The sequence below is a fragment of the Pelobates fuscus genome, chromosome 12, assembly GCF_036172605.1.
Source record: "Pelobates fuscus isolate aPelFus1 chromosome 12, aPelFus1.pri, whole genome shotgun sequence".
Classification (NCBI taxonomy): Eukaryota; Metazoa; Chordata; class Amphibia; order Anura; family Pelobatidae; genus Pelobates; species Pelobates fuscus.
In genome coordinates, this window is record NC_086328.1 from 137,486,949 (window position 1) to 137,506,581 (window position 19,633).

Genomic DNA, 19,633 nt, shown 5'->3' on the forward strand with positions numbered 1-19,633 from the left:
CATTAACAGATTTATTTAACCAATCATTGATAACAGGAGTAGTCCCAGAAGATTGGAAGTTAGCGAATGTTGTGCCCATTCACAAGAAAGGTAATAGGGAGGAGTCGGGCAACTATAGGCCAGTAAGCCTAACTTCAGTAGTGGGGAAAGTGATGGAAACCATGTTAAAGGATAGGATTGTTGAACATCTAAAAACACATGGATTTCAAGATCAGAGACAACATGGGTTTACTTCAGGGAGATCATGCCAAACTAATCTTATTGATTTTTTTGATTGGGTAACTAAAATTATAGATCAGGGTGGTGCAGTAGACATTGCTTACCTCGATTTCAGTAAGGCTTTTGACACTGTTGCACATAGAAGGCTTATCAACAAACTACAATCTTTGAGTTTGGATTCCAATATTGTTGAATGGGTAAGGCAGTGGCTGAGTGACAGGCAACAGAGGGTTGTAGTCAATGGAGTATATTCGAAGCTTGGGCTTGTCACCAGTGGGGTACCTCAGGGATCTGTACTTGGACCCATTCTCTTTAATATTTTTATTAGTGATATTGCAGAAGGTCTTGATGGTAAGGTGTGTCTTTTTGCGGATGATACTAAGATATGTAACAGGGTTGATGTTCCAGGAGGGATAAGCCAAATGGAAAATGATTTAGGTAGACTAGAAAAATGGTCAGAGTTGTGGCAACTGACATTTAATGTGGATAAGTGCAAGATAATGCATCTTGGACGTAAAAACCCAAGGGCAGAGTACAGAATATTTGATAGAGTCCTAACCTCAACATCTGAGGAAAGGGATTTAGGGTTGATTATTTCTGATGACTTAAAGGTAGGCAGACAATGTAATAGAGCAGCAGGAAATGCTAGCAGAATGCTTGGTTGTATAGGGAGAGGTATTAGCAGTAGAAAGAGGGAAGTGCTCATGCCATTGTACAGAACACTGGTGAGACCTCACTTGGAGTACTGTACACAGTACTGGAGACCCTATCTTCAGAAGGATATTGATACCTTAGAGAGAGTTCAAAGAAGGGCTACTAAACTGGTTCATGGATTGCAGGATAAAACTTACCAGGAAAGGTTAAAGGATCTTAACATGTATAGCATGGAGGAAAGACGAGACAGGGGGGATATGATAGAAACATTCAAATACATAAAGGGAATCAACACAGTAAAGGAGGAGACTATATTTAAAAGAAGAAAAACTACCACAACAAGAGGGCATAGTCTTAAATTAGAGGGACAAAGGTTTAAAAATAATATCAGGAAGTATTACTTTACTGAGAGGGTAGTGGATGCATGGAATAGCCTTCCAGCTGAAGTGGTAGAGGTTAACACAGTAAAGGAGTTTAAGCATGCGTGGGATAGGCATAAGGCTATCCTAACTATAAGATAAGGCCAGGGACTAATGAAAGTATTTAGAAAACTGGGCAGACTAGATGGGCCGAATGGTTCTTATCTGCCGTCACATTCTATGTTTCTATGTTTCTATGTTTCTATTACTAGTCAGGTCAGGGTTATATATATATATATCAGAAAAACTTATTACTAGTCAGGTCAGGGTTATATAATATCAGAAAAACGTATTACTAGTCAGGTCAGGGTTATTTAATATCAGAAAAACTTATTACTAGTCAGCTCAGGGTTATATAATATCAGAAAAACTTATTACTAGTCAGGTCAGGGTTATAAAATATCAGAAAAACGTATTACTAGTCAGCTCAGGGTTATATAATATCAGAAAAACGTATTACTAGTCAGGTCAGGGTTATATAATATCAGAAAAACTTATTACTAGTCAGGTCAGGGTTATTTAATATCAGAAAAACTTATTACTAGTCAGGTCAGGGTTATATAATATCAGAAAAACGTATTACTAGCCAGGTCAGGGTTATATAATATCAGAAAAACGTATTACTAGTCAGGTCAGGGTTATTTAATATCAGAAAAACGTATTACTAGTCAGGTCAGGGTTATATAATATCAGAAAAACGTATTACTAGTCAGGTCAGGGTTATATAATATCAGAAAAACGTATTACTAGTCAGGTCAGGGTTATATAATATCAGAAAAACTTATTACTAGTCAGGTCAGGGTTATTTAATATCAGAAAAACGTATTACTAGTCAGGTCAGGGTTATATAATATCAGAAAAACGTATTACTAGTCAGGTCAGGGTTATTTAATATCAGAAAAACTTATTACTAGTCAGGTCAGGATTATATAATATCAGAAAAACGTATTACTAGTCAGGTCAGGGTTATTTAATATCAGAAAAACTTATTACTAGTCAGGTCAGGGTTATATAATATCAGAAAAACGTATTACTAGTCAGGTCAGGGTTATTTAATATCAGAAAAACTTATTACTAGCCAGGTCAGGGTTATATAATATCAGAAAAACTTATTACTAGTCAGGTCAGGGTTATATAATATCAGAAAAACTTATTACTAGTCAGGTCAGGGTTATATAATATCAGAAAAACTTATTACTAGTCAGGTCAGGGTTATTTAATATCAGAAAGCTAATAAACCCCACCAAAAACAAAAAGTGTGAGTGGTATTATTAGAGGGTTAGTCCAACAAAAAAAACTGTTTAAAGAAAACATTGATTTTGGTTAGATTAACTTAACTTAAATTTACCTCTATTCCAACGCAGAGCCAAGTTATGCCCTCAGTCTTATTCCTCCACCACTGATGTCACTCCCCAGAGGAGGGATGTAAGGGAAGAAGGATGACTGTTTGTTTTAGAAAAAGAGGACTCTTTGAGGGGATATGAAAAGTAGAATAGTAATTCAAATACTCATTTATGCACCTTAGACGTACAGTGAAAGAAAATCCACCGCTCAGAAATGGTGAAAATGTCATAAGACCTGTTGTATGTAAGGTTTTGCCTACAGCGCTATAGATATTAGCAAAGGAGTGGCAGATTCAGCAGTAACATTCATAGCACATTACACAATTATGTTTTGATTGCTATGGTAAAATCATCAATTTCTCCTGCAGCTGAAAGGAGCCTTTCAGAAAATGAAATTTGAAATATGCAATTAGTCACTTTCTGTGTAGCCAGAATGCATAGGGCACTATAAGAATTAGGGTGTCTACAAATCTGCTGTGATGTGTTTGTAATCAGGGCCAAAGATTTGGCCTGGGTATTTAGAAGCCGTGCAGCCAAAGGGAGGGGTGCAGCCAAAGGGAGGGGTGTGTTCAGAGAGGGACATATCATGTCATTACCACCGACAAGCATACCGCAGTGAACATGTTAGTTTGATGTCCCTCCAGGGCAGCCGATGCACAGAACCCTGCTAAAGTGCTCTCACATGGGGAAAATGCCCTATGTTTGTTCTGCGCAGCACTGTGTTTGTGGGTGATGTCTCTATGGTTCCCCATAAGTGGAGTACCAGAGGACACAAGTGGGACAGGGCTGGTAAAGGGAGTTATGCATGTGTGGAGAAGCTGCCTGTAGGATCCTTTGTGTTTGGTGTCTGCTTATGGGATTGGTACTCTTTGTGGTGTAGTGTGTGTAAAGGGGTTTCTTTGTGCTGTACTACTTGTGACTTGTTGCAGAAGAGTGTGTGTGTTAAGGGGTGTAGTGTGTGTGTGTGTTTGTGTGTGTGTGTAAGAAGTATAGTGTGAATACATAGGGACTGTAGAGTGTGTAGAGTTTGTGTGTATAGGAGCTGCAATGTGTATTTAGGATCTAGTGTGTGTGTGTGGTGTGTGTGTGTGTGTAGGGACCGTAGAGTTTGTCTGTATAGGAGCTGCAATGTGTATTTAGGATCTGTAGTGTGTGTGTGTGTAGGGACTATAGTGTGCATGTGTATAGGGACCGTAGAGTTTGTCTGTATAGGAGCTGCAATGTGTATTTAGGATCTAGTGTGTGTGTGTGTGGTGTGTGTGTGTGTAGGGACCGTAGAGTTTGTCTGTATAGGAGCTGCAATGTGTATTTACGATCTGTAGTGTGTGTGTGTATGTAGGGACTATAGTGTGCATGTGTATAGGGACCGTAGAGTTTGTCTGTATAGGAGCTGCAATGTGTATTTAGGATCTGTAGTGTGTGTGTGTAGGGTCTGCAGAGTGTGTTTATAGGTGGTGTAGTGTGTATCTAGTAGCTGTGAAGAGGGCAGTAATTTAGTAATTATTTGTAAAAAAAAATTCTCCCCTCACTCTTATTACCGTTCCCTGGTGAGCGCAGGTCAAAGTTACAGAATATTGGAAAAACATATTACTAGCCAGGTCAGGGTTACAGAATATCGGAAAAATTTATTACTAGTCAGGTCAGGGTTATATAATATCAGAAAAACTTACCATATTACTAGTCAGGTCAGGGCTATATAATATCAGAAAAACTTATTACTAGTCAGGTCAGGGTTATTTAATATCAGAAAAACGTATTACTAGTCAGGTCAGGGTTATTTAATATCAGAAAAACTTATTACTAGTCAGGTCAGGGTTATATAATATCAGAAAAACGTATTACTAGTCAGGTCAGGGTTATTTAATATCAGAAAAACGTATTACTAGTCAGGTCAGGGTTATATAATATCAGAAAAACTTATTACTAGTCAGGTCAGGGTTATATAATATCAGAAAAACGTATTACTAGTCAGGTCAGGGTTATTTCATATCAGAAAAACGTATTACTAGTCAGGTCAGGGTTATATAATATCAGAAAAACTTATTACTAGTCAGGTCAGGGTTATTTAATATCAGATAAACTTATTACTAGCCAGGTCAGGGTTATATAATATCAGAAAAACGTATTACTAGCCAGGTCAGGGTTATATAATATCAGAAAAACGTATTACTAGTCAGGTCAGGGTTAAATAATATCAGAAAAACTTATTACTAGTCAGGTCAGGGTTATATAATATCAGAAAAACGTATTACTAGTCAGGTCAGGGTTATATAATATCAGAAAAACGTATTACTAGTCAGGTCAGGGTTATATAATATCAGAAAAACTTATTACTAGTCAGGTCAGGGTTATATAATATCAGAAAAACTTATTACTAGTCAGGTCAGGGTTATTTAATATCAGAAAAACTTATTACTAGTCAGGTCAGGGTTATATAATATCAGAAAAACGTATTACTAGTCAGGTCAGGGTTATTTAATATCAGAAAAAACTTATTACTAGTCAGGTCAGGGTTATATAATATCAGAAAAACTTATTACTAGTCAGGTCAGGGTTATATAATATCAGAAAAACTTATTACTAGTCAGGTCAGGGTTATTTAATATCAGAAAAACGTATTACTAGTCAGGTCAGGGTTATTTAATATCAGAAAAACTTATTACTAGTCAGGTCAGGGTTATATAATATCAGAAAAACGTATTACTAGTCAGGTCAGGGTTATTTAATATCAGAAAAAACTTATTACTAGCCAGGTCAGGGTTATATAATATCAGAAAAACGTATTACTAGTCAGGTCAGGGTTATTTAATATCAGAAAAACTTATTACTAGTCAGGTCAGGGTTATATAATATCAGAAAAACGTATTACTAGTCAGGTCAGGGTTATTTAATATCAGAAAAACGTATTACTAGTCAGGTCAGGGTTATATAATATCAGAAAAACTTATTACTAGTCAGGTCAGGGTTATATAATATCAGAAAAACTTATTACTAGTCAGGTCAGGGTTATTTAATATCAGAAAAACGTATTACTAGTCAGGTCAGGGTTATATAATATCAGAAAAACTTATTACTAGTCAGGTCAGGGTTATTTAATATCAGAAAAACTTATTACTAGTCAGGTCAGGGTTATTTAATATCAGAAAAACTTATTACTAGTCAGGTCGGGGTTATATAATATCAGAAAAACTTATTACTAGTCAGGTCAGGGTTATATAATATCAGAAAAACTTATTACTAGTCAGGTCAGGGTTATATAATATCAGAAAAACGTATTACTAGTCAGGTCAGGGTTATTTAATATCAGAAAAACGTATTTCTAGTCAGGTCAGGGTTATTTAATATCAGAAAAACTTATTACTAGTCAGGTCAGGGTTATTTAATATCAGAAAAACTTATTACTAGTCAGGTCAGGGTTATTTAATATCAGAAAAACTTATTACTAGTCAGGTCAGGGTTATTTAATATCAGAAAAACTTATTATATAACCCTGACCTGACTAGTAATAAGTTTTTCTGATATTAAATAACCCTGACCTGACTAGTAATACGTTTTTCTGATATTATATAACCCTGACCTGACTAGTAATATCAGAAAAACTTATTACTAGTCAGGTCAGGGTTATATATATATATATCAGAAAAACTTATTACTAGTCAGGTCAGGGTTATATAATATCAGAAAAACGTATTACTAGTCAGGTCAGGGTTATTTAATATCAGAAAAACGTATTACTAGTCAGGTCAGGGTTATATAATATCAGAAAAACTTATTACTAGGCAGGTCAGGGTTATTTAATATCAGAAAAACTTATTACTAGTCAGGTCAGGGTTATATAATATCAGAAAAACGTATTACTAGTCAGGTCAGGGTTATTTAATATCAGAAAAACTTATTACTAGTCAGCTCAGGGTTATATAATATCAGAAAAACTTATTACTAGTCAGGTCAGGGTTATAAAATATCAGAAAAACTTATTACTAGTCAGGTCAGGGTTATTTAATATCAGAAAAACTTATTACTAGTCAGGTCAGGGTTATTTAATATCAGAAAAACTTATTACTAGTCAGGTCAGGGTTATTTAATATCAGAAAAACTTATTACTAGTCAGGTCAGGGTTATATAATATCAGAAAAACGTATTACTAGTCAGGTCAGGGTTATATAATATCAGAAAAACGTATTACTAGTCAGGTCAGGGTTATATAATATCAGAAAAACGTATTACTAGTCAGGTCAGGGTTATATAATATCAGAAAAACGTATTACTAGTCAGGTCAGGGTTATATAATATCAGAAAAACGTATTACTAGTCAGGTCAGGGTTATTTAATATCAGAAAAACGTATTACTAGTCAGGTCAGGGTTATATAATATCAGAAAAACTTATTACTAGTCAGGTCAGGGTTATTTAATATCAGAAAAACTTATTACTAGTCAGGTCAGGGTTATTTAATATCAGAAAAACTTATTACTAGTCAGGTCAGGATTATATAATATCAGAAAAACGTATTACTAGTCAGGTCAGGGTTATTTAATATCAGAAAAACTTATTACTAGCCAGGTCAGGGTTATATAATATCAGAAAAACTTATTACTAGTCAGGTCAGGGTTATATAATATCAGAAAAACTTATTACTAGTCAAGTCAGGGTTATATAATATCAGAAAAACTTATTACTAGTCAGGTCAGGGTTATTTAATATCAGAAAAAACTTATTACTAGTCAGGTCAGGGTTATATAATATCAGAAAAACGTATTACTAGTCAGGTCAGGGTTATTTAATATCAGAAAAAACTTATTACTAGTCAGGTCAGGGTTATATAATATCAGAAAAACTTATTACTAGTCAGGTCAGGGTTATTTAATATCAGAAAAACGTATTACTAGTCAGGTCAGGGTTATTTAATATCAGAAAAACTTATTACTAGTCAGGTCAGGGTTATATAATATCAGAAAAACGTATTACTAGTCAGGTCAGGGTTATTTAATATCAGAAAAAACTTATTACTAGCCAGGTCAGGGTTATATAATATCAGAAAAACGTATTACTAGTCAGGTCAGGGTTATTTAATATCAGAAAAACTTATTACTAGTCAGGTCAGGGTTATATAATATCAGAAAAACGTATTACTAGTCAGGTCAGGGTTATTTAATATCAGAAAAACGTATTACTAGTCAGGTCAGGGTTATATAATATCAGAAAAACTTATTACTAGTCAGGTCAGGGTTATATAATATCAGAAAAACTTATTACTAGTCAGGTCAGGGTTATTTAATATCAGAAAAACTTATTACTAGTCAGGTCAGGGTTATATAATATCAGAAAAACTTATTACTAGTCAGGTCAGGGTTATTTAATATCAGAAAAACGTATTACTAGTCAGGTCAGGGTTATATAATATCAGAAAAACTTATTACTAGTCAGGTCAGGGTTATATAATATCAGAAAAACTTATTACTAGTCAGGTCAGGGTTATTTAATATCAGATAAACTTATTACTAGTCAGGTCAGGGTTATATAATATCAGATAAACTTATTACTAGTCAGGTCAGGGTTATTTAATATCAGATAAACTTATTACTAGTCAGGTCGGGGTTATATAATATCAGAAAAACTTATTACTAGTCAGGTCAGGGTTATTTAATATCAGAAAAACTTATTACTAGTCAGGTCAGGGTTATATAATATCAGAAAAACTTATTACTAGTCAGGTCAGGGTTATTTAATATCAGATAAACTTATTACTAGTCAGGTCAGGGTTATATAATATCAGAAAAACTTATTACTAGTCAGGTCAGGGTTATTTAATATCAGAAAAACGTATTACTAGTCAGGTCAGGGTTATTTAATATCAGAAAAACGTATTACTAGTCAGGTCAGGGTTATATAATATCAGAAAAACTTATTACTAGTCAGGTCAGGGTTATATAATATCAGAAAAACTTATTACTAGTCAGGTCAGGGTTATTTAATATCAGAAAAACTTATTACTAGTCAGGTCAGGGTTATATAATATCAGAAAAACTTATTACTAGTCAGGTCAGGGTTATTTAATATCAGAAAAACGTATTACTAGTCAGGTCAGGGTTATATAATATCAGAAAAACTTATTACTAGTCAGGTCAGGGTTATTTAATATCAGAAAAACTTATTACTAGTCAGGTCAGGGTTATTTAATATCAGAAAAACTTATTACTAGTCAGGTCGGGGTTATATAATATCAGAAAAACTTATTACTAGTCAGGTCAGGGTTATATAATATCAGAAAAACTTATTACTAGTCAGGTCAGGGTTATATAATATCAGAAAAACGTATTACTAGTCAGGTCAGGGTTATTTAATATCAGAAAAACGTATTTCTAGTCAGGTCAGGGTTATTTAATATCAGAAAAACGTATTACTAGTCAGGTCAGGGTTATATAATATCAGAAAAACTTATTACTAGTCAGGTCAGGGTTATTTAATATCAGAAAAACTTATTACTAGTCAGGTCAGGGTTATTTAATATCAGAAAAACTTATTACTAGTCAGGTCAGGGTTATTTAATATCAGAAAAACTTATTACTAGTCAGGTCAGGGTTATTTAATATCAGAAAAACTTATTATATAACCCTGACCTGACTAGTAATAAGTTTTTCTGATATTAAATAACCCTGACCTGACTAGTAATACGTTTTTCTGATATTATATAACCCTGACCTGACTAGTAATATCAGAAAAACGTATTACTAGTCAGGTCAGGGTTATATATATATATATCAGAAAAACTTATTACTAGTCAGGTCAGGGTTATATAATATCAGAAAAACGTATTACTAGTCAGGTCAGGGTTATTTAATATCAGAAAAACGTATTACTAGTCAGGTCAGGGTTATATAATATCAGAAAAACTTATTACTAGGCAGGTCAGGGTTATTTAATATCAGAAAAACTTATTACTAGTCAGGTCAGGGTTATATAATATCAGAAAAACGTATTACTAGTCAGGTCAGGGTTATTTAATATCAGAAAAACTTATTACTAGTCAGCTCAGGGTTATATAATATCAGAAAAACTTATTACTAGTCAGGTCAGGGTTATAAAATATCAGAAAAACTTATTACTAGTCAGCTCAGGGTTATATAATATCAGAAAAACTTATTACTAGTCAGGTCAGGGTTATATAATATCAGAAAAACTTATTACTAGTCAGGTCAGGGTTATTTAATATCAGAAAAACGTATTACTAGTCAGGTCAGGGTTATATAATATCAGAAAAACGTATTACTAGCCAGGTCAGGGTTATATAATATCAGAAAAACGTATTACTAGTCAGGTCAGGGTTATTTAATATCAGAAAAACGTATTACTAGTCAGGTCAGGGTTATATAATATCAGAAAAACGTATTACTAGTCAGGTCAGGGTTATATAATATCAGAAAAACGTATTACTAGTCAGGTCAGGGTTATATAATATCAGAAAAACTTATTACTAGTCAGGTCAGGGTTATTTAATATCAGAAAAACGTATTACTAGTCAGGTCAGGGTTATATAATATCAGAAAAACTTATTACTAGTCAGGTCAGGGTTATATAATATCAGAAAAACTTATTACTAGTCAGGTCAGGGTTATTTAATATCAGAAAAACTTATTACTAGTCAGGTCAGGATTATATAATATCAGAAAAACGTATTACTAGTCAGGTCAGGGTTATTTAATATCAGAAAAACTTATTACTAGCCAGGTCAGGGTTATATAATATCAGAAAAACTTATTACTAGTCAGGTCAGGGTTATATAATATCAGAAAAACTTATTTCTAGTCAGGTCAGGGTTATATAATATCAGAAAAACGTATTACTAGTCAGGTCAGGGTTATTTAATATCAGAAAAAACTTATTACTAGTCAGGTCAGGGTTATATAATATCAGAAAAACTTATTACTAGTCAGGTCAGGGTTATATAATATCAGAAAAACTTATTACTAGTCAGGTCAGGGTTATTTAATATCAGAAAAACGTATTACTAGTCAGGTCAGGGTTATTTAATATCAGAAAAACTTATTACTAGTCAGGTCAGGGTTATATAATATCAGAAAAACTTATTACTAGTCAGGTCAGGGTTATTTAATATCAGAAAAACTTATTACTAGTCAGGTCAGGGTTATATAATATCAGAAAAACGTATTACTAGTCAGGTCAGGGTTATTTAATATCAGAAAAACGTATTACTAGTCAGGTCAGGGTTATATAATATCAGAAAAACTTATTACTAGTCAGGTCAGGGTTATATAATATCAGAAAAACTTATTACTAGTCAGGTCAGGGTTATATAATATCAGAAAAACTTATTACTAGTCAGGTCAGGGTTATATAATATCAGAAAAACTTATTACTAGTCAGGTCAGGGTTATTTAATATCAGAAAAACGTATTACTAGTCAGGTCAGGGTTATATAATATCAGAAAAACTTATTACTAGTCAGGTCAGGGTTATTTAATATCAGAAAAACTTATTACTAGTCAGGTCAGGGTTATATAATATCAGAAAAACTTATTACTAGTCAGGTCAGGGTTATTTAATATCAGAAAAACTTATTATATAACCCTGACCTGACTAGTAATAAGTTTTTCTGATATTAAATAACCCTGACCTGACTAGTAATACGTTTTTCTGATATTATATAACCCTGACCTGACTAGTAATATCAGAAAAACGTATTACTAGTCAGGTCAGGGTTATATATATATATATCAGAAAAACTTATTACTAGTCAGGTCAGGGTTATATAATATCAGAAAAACGTATTACTAGTCAGGTCAGGGTTATTTAATATCAGAAAAACGTATTACTAGTCAGGTCAGGGTTATATAATATCAGAAAAACTTATTACTAGGCAGGTCAGGGTTATTTAATATCAGAAAAACTTATTACTAGTCAGGTCAGGGTTATATAATATCAGAAAAACGTATTACTAGTCAGGTCAGGGTTATTTAATATCAGAAAAACTTATTACTAGTCAGCTCAGGGTTATATAATATCAGAAAAACTTATTACTAGTCAGGTCAGGGTTATAAAATATCAGAAAAACTTATTACTAGTCAGCTCAGGGTTATATAATATCAGAAAAACTTATTACTAGTCAGGTCAGGGTTATATAATATCAGAAAAACTTATTACTAGTCAGGTCAGGGTTATTTAATATCAGAAAAACGTATTACTAGTCAGGTCAGGGTTATATAATATCAGAAAAACGTATTACTAGCCAGGTCAGGGTTATATAATATCAGAAAAACGTATTACTAGTCAGGTCAGGGTTATTTAATATCAGAAAAACGTATTACTAGTCAGGTCAGGGTTATATAATATCAGAAAAACGTATTACTAGTCAGGTCAGGGTTATATAATATCAGAAAAACGTATTACTAGTCAGGTCAGGGTTATATAATATCAGAAAAACTTATTACTAGTCAGGTCAGGGTTATTTAATATCAGAAAAACGTATTACTAGTCAGGTCAGGGTTATATAATATCAGAAAAACTTATTACTAGTCAGGTCAGGGTTATATAATATCAGAAAAACTTATTACTAGTCAGGTCAGGGTTATTTAATATCAGAAAAACTTATTACTAGTCAGGTCAGGATTATATAATATCAGAAAAACGTATTACTAGTCAGGTCAGGGTTATTTAATATCAGAAAAACTTATTACTAGCCAGGTCAGGGTTATATAATATCAGAAAAACTTATTACTAGTCAGGTCAGGGTTATATAATATCAGAAAAACTTATTTCTAGTCAGGTCAGGGTTATATAATATCAGAAAAACGTATTACTAGTCAGGTCAGGGTTATTTAATATCAGAAAAAACTTATTACTAGTCAGGTCAGGGTTATATAATATCAGAAAAACGTATTACTAGTCAGGTCAGGGTTATTTAATATCAGAAAAAACTTATTACTAGTCAGGTCAGGGTTATATAATATCAGAAAAACTTATTACTAGTCAGGTCAGGGTTATATAATATCAGAAAAACTTATTACTAGTCAGGTCAGGGTTATTTAATATCAGAAAAACGTATTACTAGTCAGGTCAGGGTTATTTAATATCAGAAAAACTTATTACTAGTCAGGTCAGGGTTATATAATATCAGAAAAACGTATTACTAGTCAGGTCAGGGTTATTTAATATCAGAAAAACTTATTACTAGTCAGGTCAGGGTTATATAATATCAGAAAAACGTATTACTAGTCAGGTCAGGGTTATTTAATATCAGAAAAACGTATTACTAGTCAGGTCAGGGTTATATAATATCAGAAAAACTTATTACTAGTCAGGTCAGGGTTATATAATATCAGAAAAACTTATTACTAGTCAGGTCAGGGTTATATAATATCAGAAAAACTTATTACTAGTCAGGTCAGGGTTATATAATATCAGAAAAACTTATTACTAGTCAGGTCAGGGTTATTTAATATCAGAAAAACGTATTACTAGTCAGGTCAGGGTTATATAATATCAGAAAAACTTATTACTAGTCAGGTCAGGGTTATTTAATATCAGAAAAACTTATTACTAGTCAGGTCAGGGTTATATAATATCAGAAAAACTTATTACTAGTCAGGTCAGGGTTATATAATATCAGAAAAACTTATTACTAGTCAGGTCAGGGTTATTTAATATCAGAAAAACGTATTACTAGTCAGGTCAGGGTTATATAATATCAGAAAAACTTATTACTAGTCAGGTCAGGGTTATTTAATATCAGAAAAACTTATTACTAGTCAGGTCAGGGTTATATAATATCAGAAAAACTTATTACTAGTCAGGTCAGGGTTATTTAATATCAGAAAAACTTATTATATAACCCTGACCTGACTAGTAATAAGTTTTTCTGATATTAAATAACCCTGACCTGACTAGTAATACGTTTTTCTGATATTATATAACCCTGACCTGACTAGTAATATCAGAAAAACGTATTACTAGTCAGGTCAGGGTTATATATATATATATCAGAAAAACTTATTACTAGTCAGGTCAGGGTTATATAATATCAGAAAAACGTATTACTAGTCAGGTCAGGGTTATTTAATATCAGAAAAACGTATTACTAGTCAGGTCAGGGTTATATAATATCAGAAAAACTTATTACTAGGCAGGTCAGGGTTATTTAATATCAGAAAAACTTATTACTAGTCAGGTCAGGGTTATATAATATCAGAAAAACGTATTACTAGTCAGGTCAGGGTTATTTAATATCAGAAAAACTTATTACTAGTCAGCTCAGGGTTATATAATATCAGAAAAACTTATTACTAGTCAGGTCAGGGTTATAAAATATCAGAAAAACTTATTACTAGTCAGCTCAGGGTTATATAATATCAGAAAAACTTATTACTAGTCAGGTCAGGGTTATATAATATCAGAAAAACTTATTACTAGTCAGGTCAGGGTTATTTAATATCAGAAAAACGTATTACTAGTCAGGTCAGGGTTATATAATATCAGAAAAACGTATTACTAGCCAGGTCAGGGTTATATAATATCAGAAAAACGTATTACTAGTCAGGTCAGGGTTATTTAATATCAGAAAAACGTATTACTAGTCAGGTCAGGGTTATATAATATCAGAAAAACGTATTACTAGTCAGGTCAGGGTTATATAATATCAGAAAAACGTATTACTAGTCAGGTCAGGGTTATATAATATCAGAAAAACTTATTACTAGTCAGGTCAGGGTTATTTAATATCAGAAAAACGTATTACTAGTCAGGTCAGGGTTATATAATATCAGAAAAACTTATTACTAGTCAGGTCAGGGTTATATAATATCAGAAAAACTTATTACTAGTCAGGTCAGGGTTATTTAATATCAGAAAAACTTATTACTAGTCAGGTCAGGATTATATAATATCAGAAAAACGTATTACTAGTCAGGTCAGGGTTATTTAATATCAGAAAAACTTATTACTAGCCAGGTCAGGGTTATATAATATCAGAAAAACTTATTACTAGTCAGGTCAGGGTTATATAATATCAGAAAAACTTATTTCTAGTCAGGTCAGGGTTATATAATATCAGAAAAACGTATTACTAGTCAGGTCAGGGTTATTTAATATCAGAAAAAACTTATTACTAGTCAGGTCAGGGTTATATAATATCAGAAAAACGTATTACTAGTCAGGTCAGGGTTATTTAATATCAGAAAAAACTTATTACTAGTCAGGTCAGGGTTATATAATATCAGAAAAACTTATTACTAGTCAGGTCAGGGTTATATAATATCAGAAAAACTTATTACTAGTCAGGTCAGGGTTATTTAATATCAGAAAAACGTATTACTAGTCAGGTCAGGGTTATTTAATATCAGAAAAACTTATTACTAGTCAGGTCAGGGTTATATAATATCAGAAAAACGTATTACTAGTCAGGTCAGGGTTATTTAATATCAGAAAAACTTATTACTAGTCAGGTCAGGGTTATATAATATCAGAAAAACGTATTACTAGTCAGGTCAGGGTTATTTAATATCAGAAAAACGTATTACTAGTCAGGTCAGGGTTATATAATATCAGAAAAACTTATTACTAGTCAGGTCAGGGTTATATAATATCAGAAAAACTTATTACTAGTCAGGTCAGGGTTATATAATATCAGAAAAACTTATTACTAGTCAGGTCAGGGTTATATAATATCAGAAAAACTTATTACTAGTCAGGTCAGGGTTATTTAATATCAGAAAAACGTATTACTAGTCAGGTCAGGGTTATATAATATCAGAAAAACTTATTACTAGTCAGGTCAGGGTTATTTAATATCAGAAAAACTTATTACTAGTCAGGTCAGGGTTATATAATATCAGAAAAACTTATTACTAGTCAGGTCAGGGTTATTTAATATCAGATAAACTTATTACTAGTCAGGTCAGGGTTATATAATATCAGATAAACTTATTACTAGTCAGGTCAGGGTTATATAATATCAGATAAACTTATTACTAGTCAGGTCAGGGTTATTTAATATCAGATAAACTTATTACTAGTCAGGTCGGGGTTATATAATATCAGAAAAACTTATTACTAGTCAGGTCAGGGTTATATAATATCAGAAAAACTTATTACTAGTCAGGTCAGGGTTATTTAATATCAGAAAAACGTATTACTAGTCAGGTCAGGGTTATATAATATCAGAAAAACGTATTACTAGTCAGGTCAGGGTTATATAATATCAGAAAAACTTATTACTAGTCAGGTCAGGGTTATATAATATCAGAAAAACTTATTACTAGCCAGGTCAGGGTTATATAATATCAGAAAAACTTATTACTAGTCAGGTCAGGGTTATTTAATATCAGAAAAACGTATTACTAGTCAGGTCAGGGTTACAGAATATCGGAAACACGTATTACACCTCAGGATCACAGCAGTATTTAGAATCTAAAAGACAAGCCAAAGTCAAACCAGAAATGCTAAGAATAATATCAAGAACACGCTACCAGAACATAAACCAGAACACGACAATGAAAAAGGTGTATTGTGCCTTTAAATATGCTTATGTGCAAATTGATTGGTCCATGTTACTTCTGTGACCCTATAAAGAACAAGAATGGGGACGCCGAGTAACACGGTCTCCACAGGACCAGAAGTGAAGGTGTAAGAAGACCTTGAAGAAGGCACAGTCACTAACATTTATTTTCCATAAATCAGTTTACAATAACAATACCAATGGGCTGTTATTTTGTTCTTACTAAACTCAAATTACTACTTGAAAATCTGATAGTCTTCAGTGTGGCATCACAATATTTAATCCCTTTACATTATATTACAATTAAACAGGCTGCAGAAGTATTATGTCAAAAACAAAATTGCTGAACATAAGTAAATAAATAAAAAAGCATAAAATAGTCAGTACTTAAAGTGCCATGTGAATCAGGCCGTTCCTGCTGACAGTCTAATTACTTGTTGTTTCAGATTCCTGGAGAGTAATTGGTTTGTTTGGGTCACTCAGATGAACCATATTCCAATGAACATTGACTACGATCAAAACAAAGAATGGCTTTCAACCCAGGTGCCCAGTCTTGCTTCTAATCGTAATATTTCATTACATTAAGTCTATCTCATTACCATACGTTCAAGACACAGACTTCATTTCTGCCTTCTCTTTCATTATCTTTCCCAGCTTCAAGCCACTTGTAATGTTGATCAATCTTTGTTTAATGACTGGTTCAGTGGACACCTCAACTTTCAGATAGAACATCAGTAAGTAAATCATGTGACAGAGACAAGCATGGTACTAGTCCTCCTGTCCCTTTCTAACTCTTTGTGTCCTTTCTCCAGTTTATTTCCCACCATGCCACGGCACAATTACGAGAAGGTGGCTCCTCTTGTCAAGTCACTTTGCAGCAAATATGGCGTTGAGTATCAGTCCAAACCACTATTCACGGCGTTTGCTGATATTGTGCAGTGAGTAACCTTCCTAGCTTAGTGACTTAATTAACAACTCACTTTTTTTCTCTGACACGGTTTTTGATCATTGCACCCATGGATGCAGGCTTAGCTCTTCCATTCTGCATTTTTTTGCTCATGTCCAATATAATGATTACTAACCGCATCCCTCATGGGACATTGGCTGGACAGACACATGGAAGTGCTTGTCTAATAAGAGCTGAGTCCAGCCTAGGGTTCCTTAGGACATTATGATTGATCTCCTTGTGCTTCAAAAACATTATTATTACTATTTTGTTATTTTATTAAAGATGACGATAGCAATTCTACTTGAAATATTTGCCCAACTAAGATGAGAAGGTTTTGCTACATGTAACTGACATCTTTGAACTCAAGCTTAGCTATAGTCCGCAAAAAAAGTATATTAGCTTTTTTATTTTATATTAGAGAAATGTATACATCAAAAAGGGCAACTCTAGGAAAAAGTCATTATTTTGTAAGGTACGTGTCTGTTCTTTTTTTTAGTATAAACTTTCTTAGCAGTCGTTGCCTCACAGTAAATTAACTGATTGTACGACAGTTTTTAAAGGCATGTAATCTATATAGTAGAGCAATGTACTGGCCATGAATACTCCATGTATTTGTGGAGCGGTTTCTGTATCTCCTCCTCTGTTCATGCTCTCTCTGTGCCGATTTACAGGGGCTGTGTCAGGGTTTTTTCTAAGTGGCAGAAAGGTTTAGAGCTTATAACAAAGATTTCAAGAAAGCCAATGAAATGTGTTGGACTATTTCCACATTTTATTTTTCAGACTTCACAAATCAAACACATATTTGTGTGAAATAAATATACAATTCCTTGTATGCAATGGCCCCTATTTAAAAAGTATGAATTCAATAATTTCATGACAGATTATTCATAAAATAAATCCCCACCGCTGCTGTCTCTAATAGTTTGCCTTTTTTTTTAGTTCCCTCAAAGAGTCTGGGGACCTGTGGTTAGATGCCTATCTGCACAAGTAGGAACTCAACTCCGTGGTACTACTGCTTTCAACATCAGAACAAGAATTGAACTCAGTGGTGCTGTTTGGAGTATGGGGGTGGCTGTATATTCAAACATTCTTCTTCTTCAAATCTTCTACAAACCCAAAGAGCAGAAGACAGACACGGAATCAAGGACAAACAAAACAGTGATTATGGTGATCTGCCCTTGGCAAAAGAATGTAGTATATCTTAAATTCTACATCTCATGTATGGACCAGATATGTAATATCTTCGTCAACATGCCTTAAAGAATCTGACAGTGTACAACAAACAAGCGCTTTTGAATATGAACACCACCTTTTTTTACTACTGAGCAAAATATATGAAGTACTTTAAAAAAAAAAATCACAGTGCCACCTAGTGGATATTATATACATCACACCGATAACATTTCTTAAATGCATTTTTAATATAGTTCAGAAATGCAGAGCATATTTGTTCTTAACTATTATTTAAGAATATTATAAATTAAAATACAGAATTATCCAGGATCCATTCATGTTCATCACATACTTACTGACCTGTAACAATTGTACAACCCTGGCACCTATTCAACTGAGCTTGTTAATACCTAGGGGACAATCTGTGGCCAGCTGAATATTCATTTTCTTACACTGCCAGATAGTGTGTTTTTTTATTTTAATTTTTTTCATGTGAAATGTAGAGCAAACCCCCATTTAGTTTAAAAGTTGCTGTTATCTATAGAAACACTGTCAGCTGTATAACTAGAGTAAACCTTTCATTGAGGATTTCATTACTTTGCAACTAGAGAGTGCTCTCCCTGCAATGTGTCTGGGCCGGAGATCAAAAACACAAGTCTCTGACTTCATTGTGGCTTCAATAAGGAATTTCTTGCCTTTGAATACTTAAAAATTCAGAACTATTTTATAATTTTATGCCAATTAGCTCCCCCCACTCCAAACAATAATTGGACTGTGTTGAATGTATTTGGAAATATACTCCAGTAATGATTTTGTTTGTTACGACTAATAAACTGATTTTCTCATGAGTTTGTATTGCTGAGCCTAAACTAGAGACTATATTTAGCAGGAGGTGTGAGTGGGCTTCTTAAAAAAACAAAGCATTGATGTAGAATTTACCACTGTGAGTCACTGTTGTAGATTAGAAAAAGGAAATTGGTATTCAAACTCATTTGTTGTAAGATATTTACATTTCAGCATATTTGTGCACAGAGCCCGATTACGAGCCTATTGGGCTTGGGGCTGACAATTATGATGGGCCTAATTATAGATGTATTTATAAGGATACACAAACCCTATGCTAATTTTTCGCTTTCATCTCCCAACTAAATCCGTACCCCAAACATCAGCATCCTTTGAAACAGGACATTGATGAGCGGGGTAAAGGAGGTGGGCCAGTGACGCAAATTATATCACTGGCACCGTCAAAAGAGGTGAACCCATCTGGAGAAGGCTGCAGGCAGTGGTGTATCCTGGTTTTGTGCTGCCCTATTGCCTCGCGGCTAATACGTCCCTGGCTGCAGGTCTGCCTGTAGACTTGAAAGGTC

The 19,633-nt window shown here is 33.3% G+C and overlaps 1 protein-coding gene across 4 annotated transcripts in view; it reads left to right on the forward strand.

Moving 5' to 3' along the window:
• FADS1 (fatty acid desaturase 1) overlaps positions 1-19,109 on the forward strand; it is a 44,338-nt gene extending 25,229 nt beyond the window's left edge. For 3 of the 4 annotated variants that reach the window (XM_063437756.1, XM_063437757.1, XM_063437759.1), the window contains exons 10-11: positions 16,591-16,687; positions 18,033-19,109. In XM_063437756.1, the coding sequence (XP_063293826.1) occupies positions 16,591-16,687; positions 18,033-18,353 (418 nt within the window). In that variant the 3' untranslated portion in view covers positions 18,354-19,109. Of the gene's footprint in view, positions 1-16,590; positions 16,688-16,798; positions 16,879-16,956; positions 17,083-18,032 lie in introns of all 4 variants that reach the window. The other variant, XM_063437758.1, reaches the window with a different exon arrangement.
• Positions 19,110-19,633: the final 524 nt, after the last annotated feature.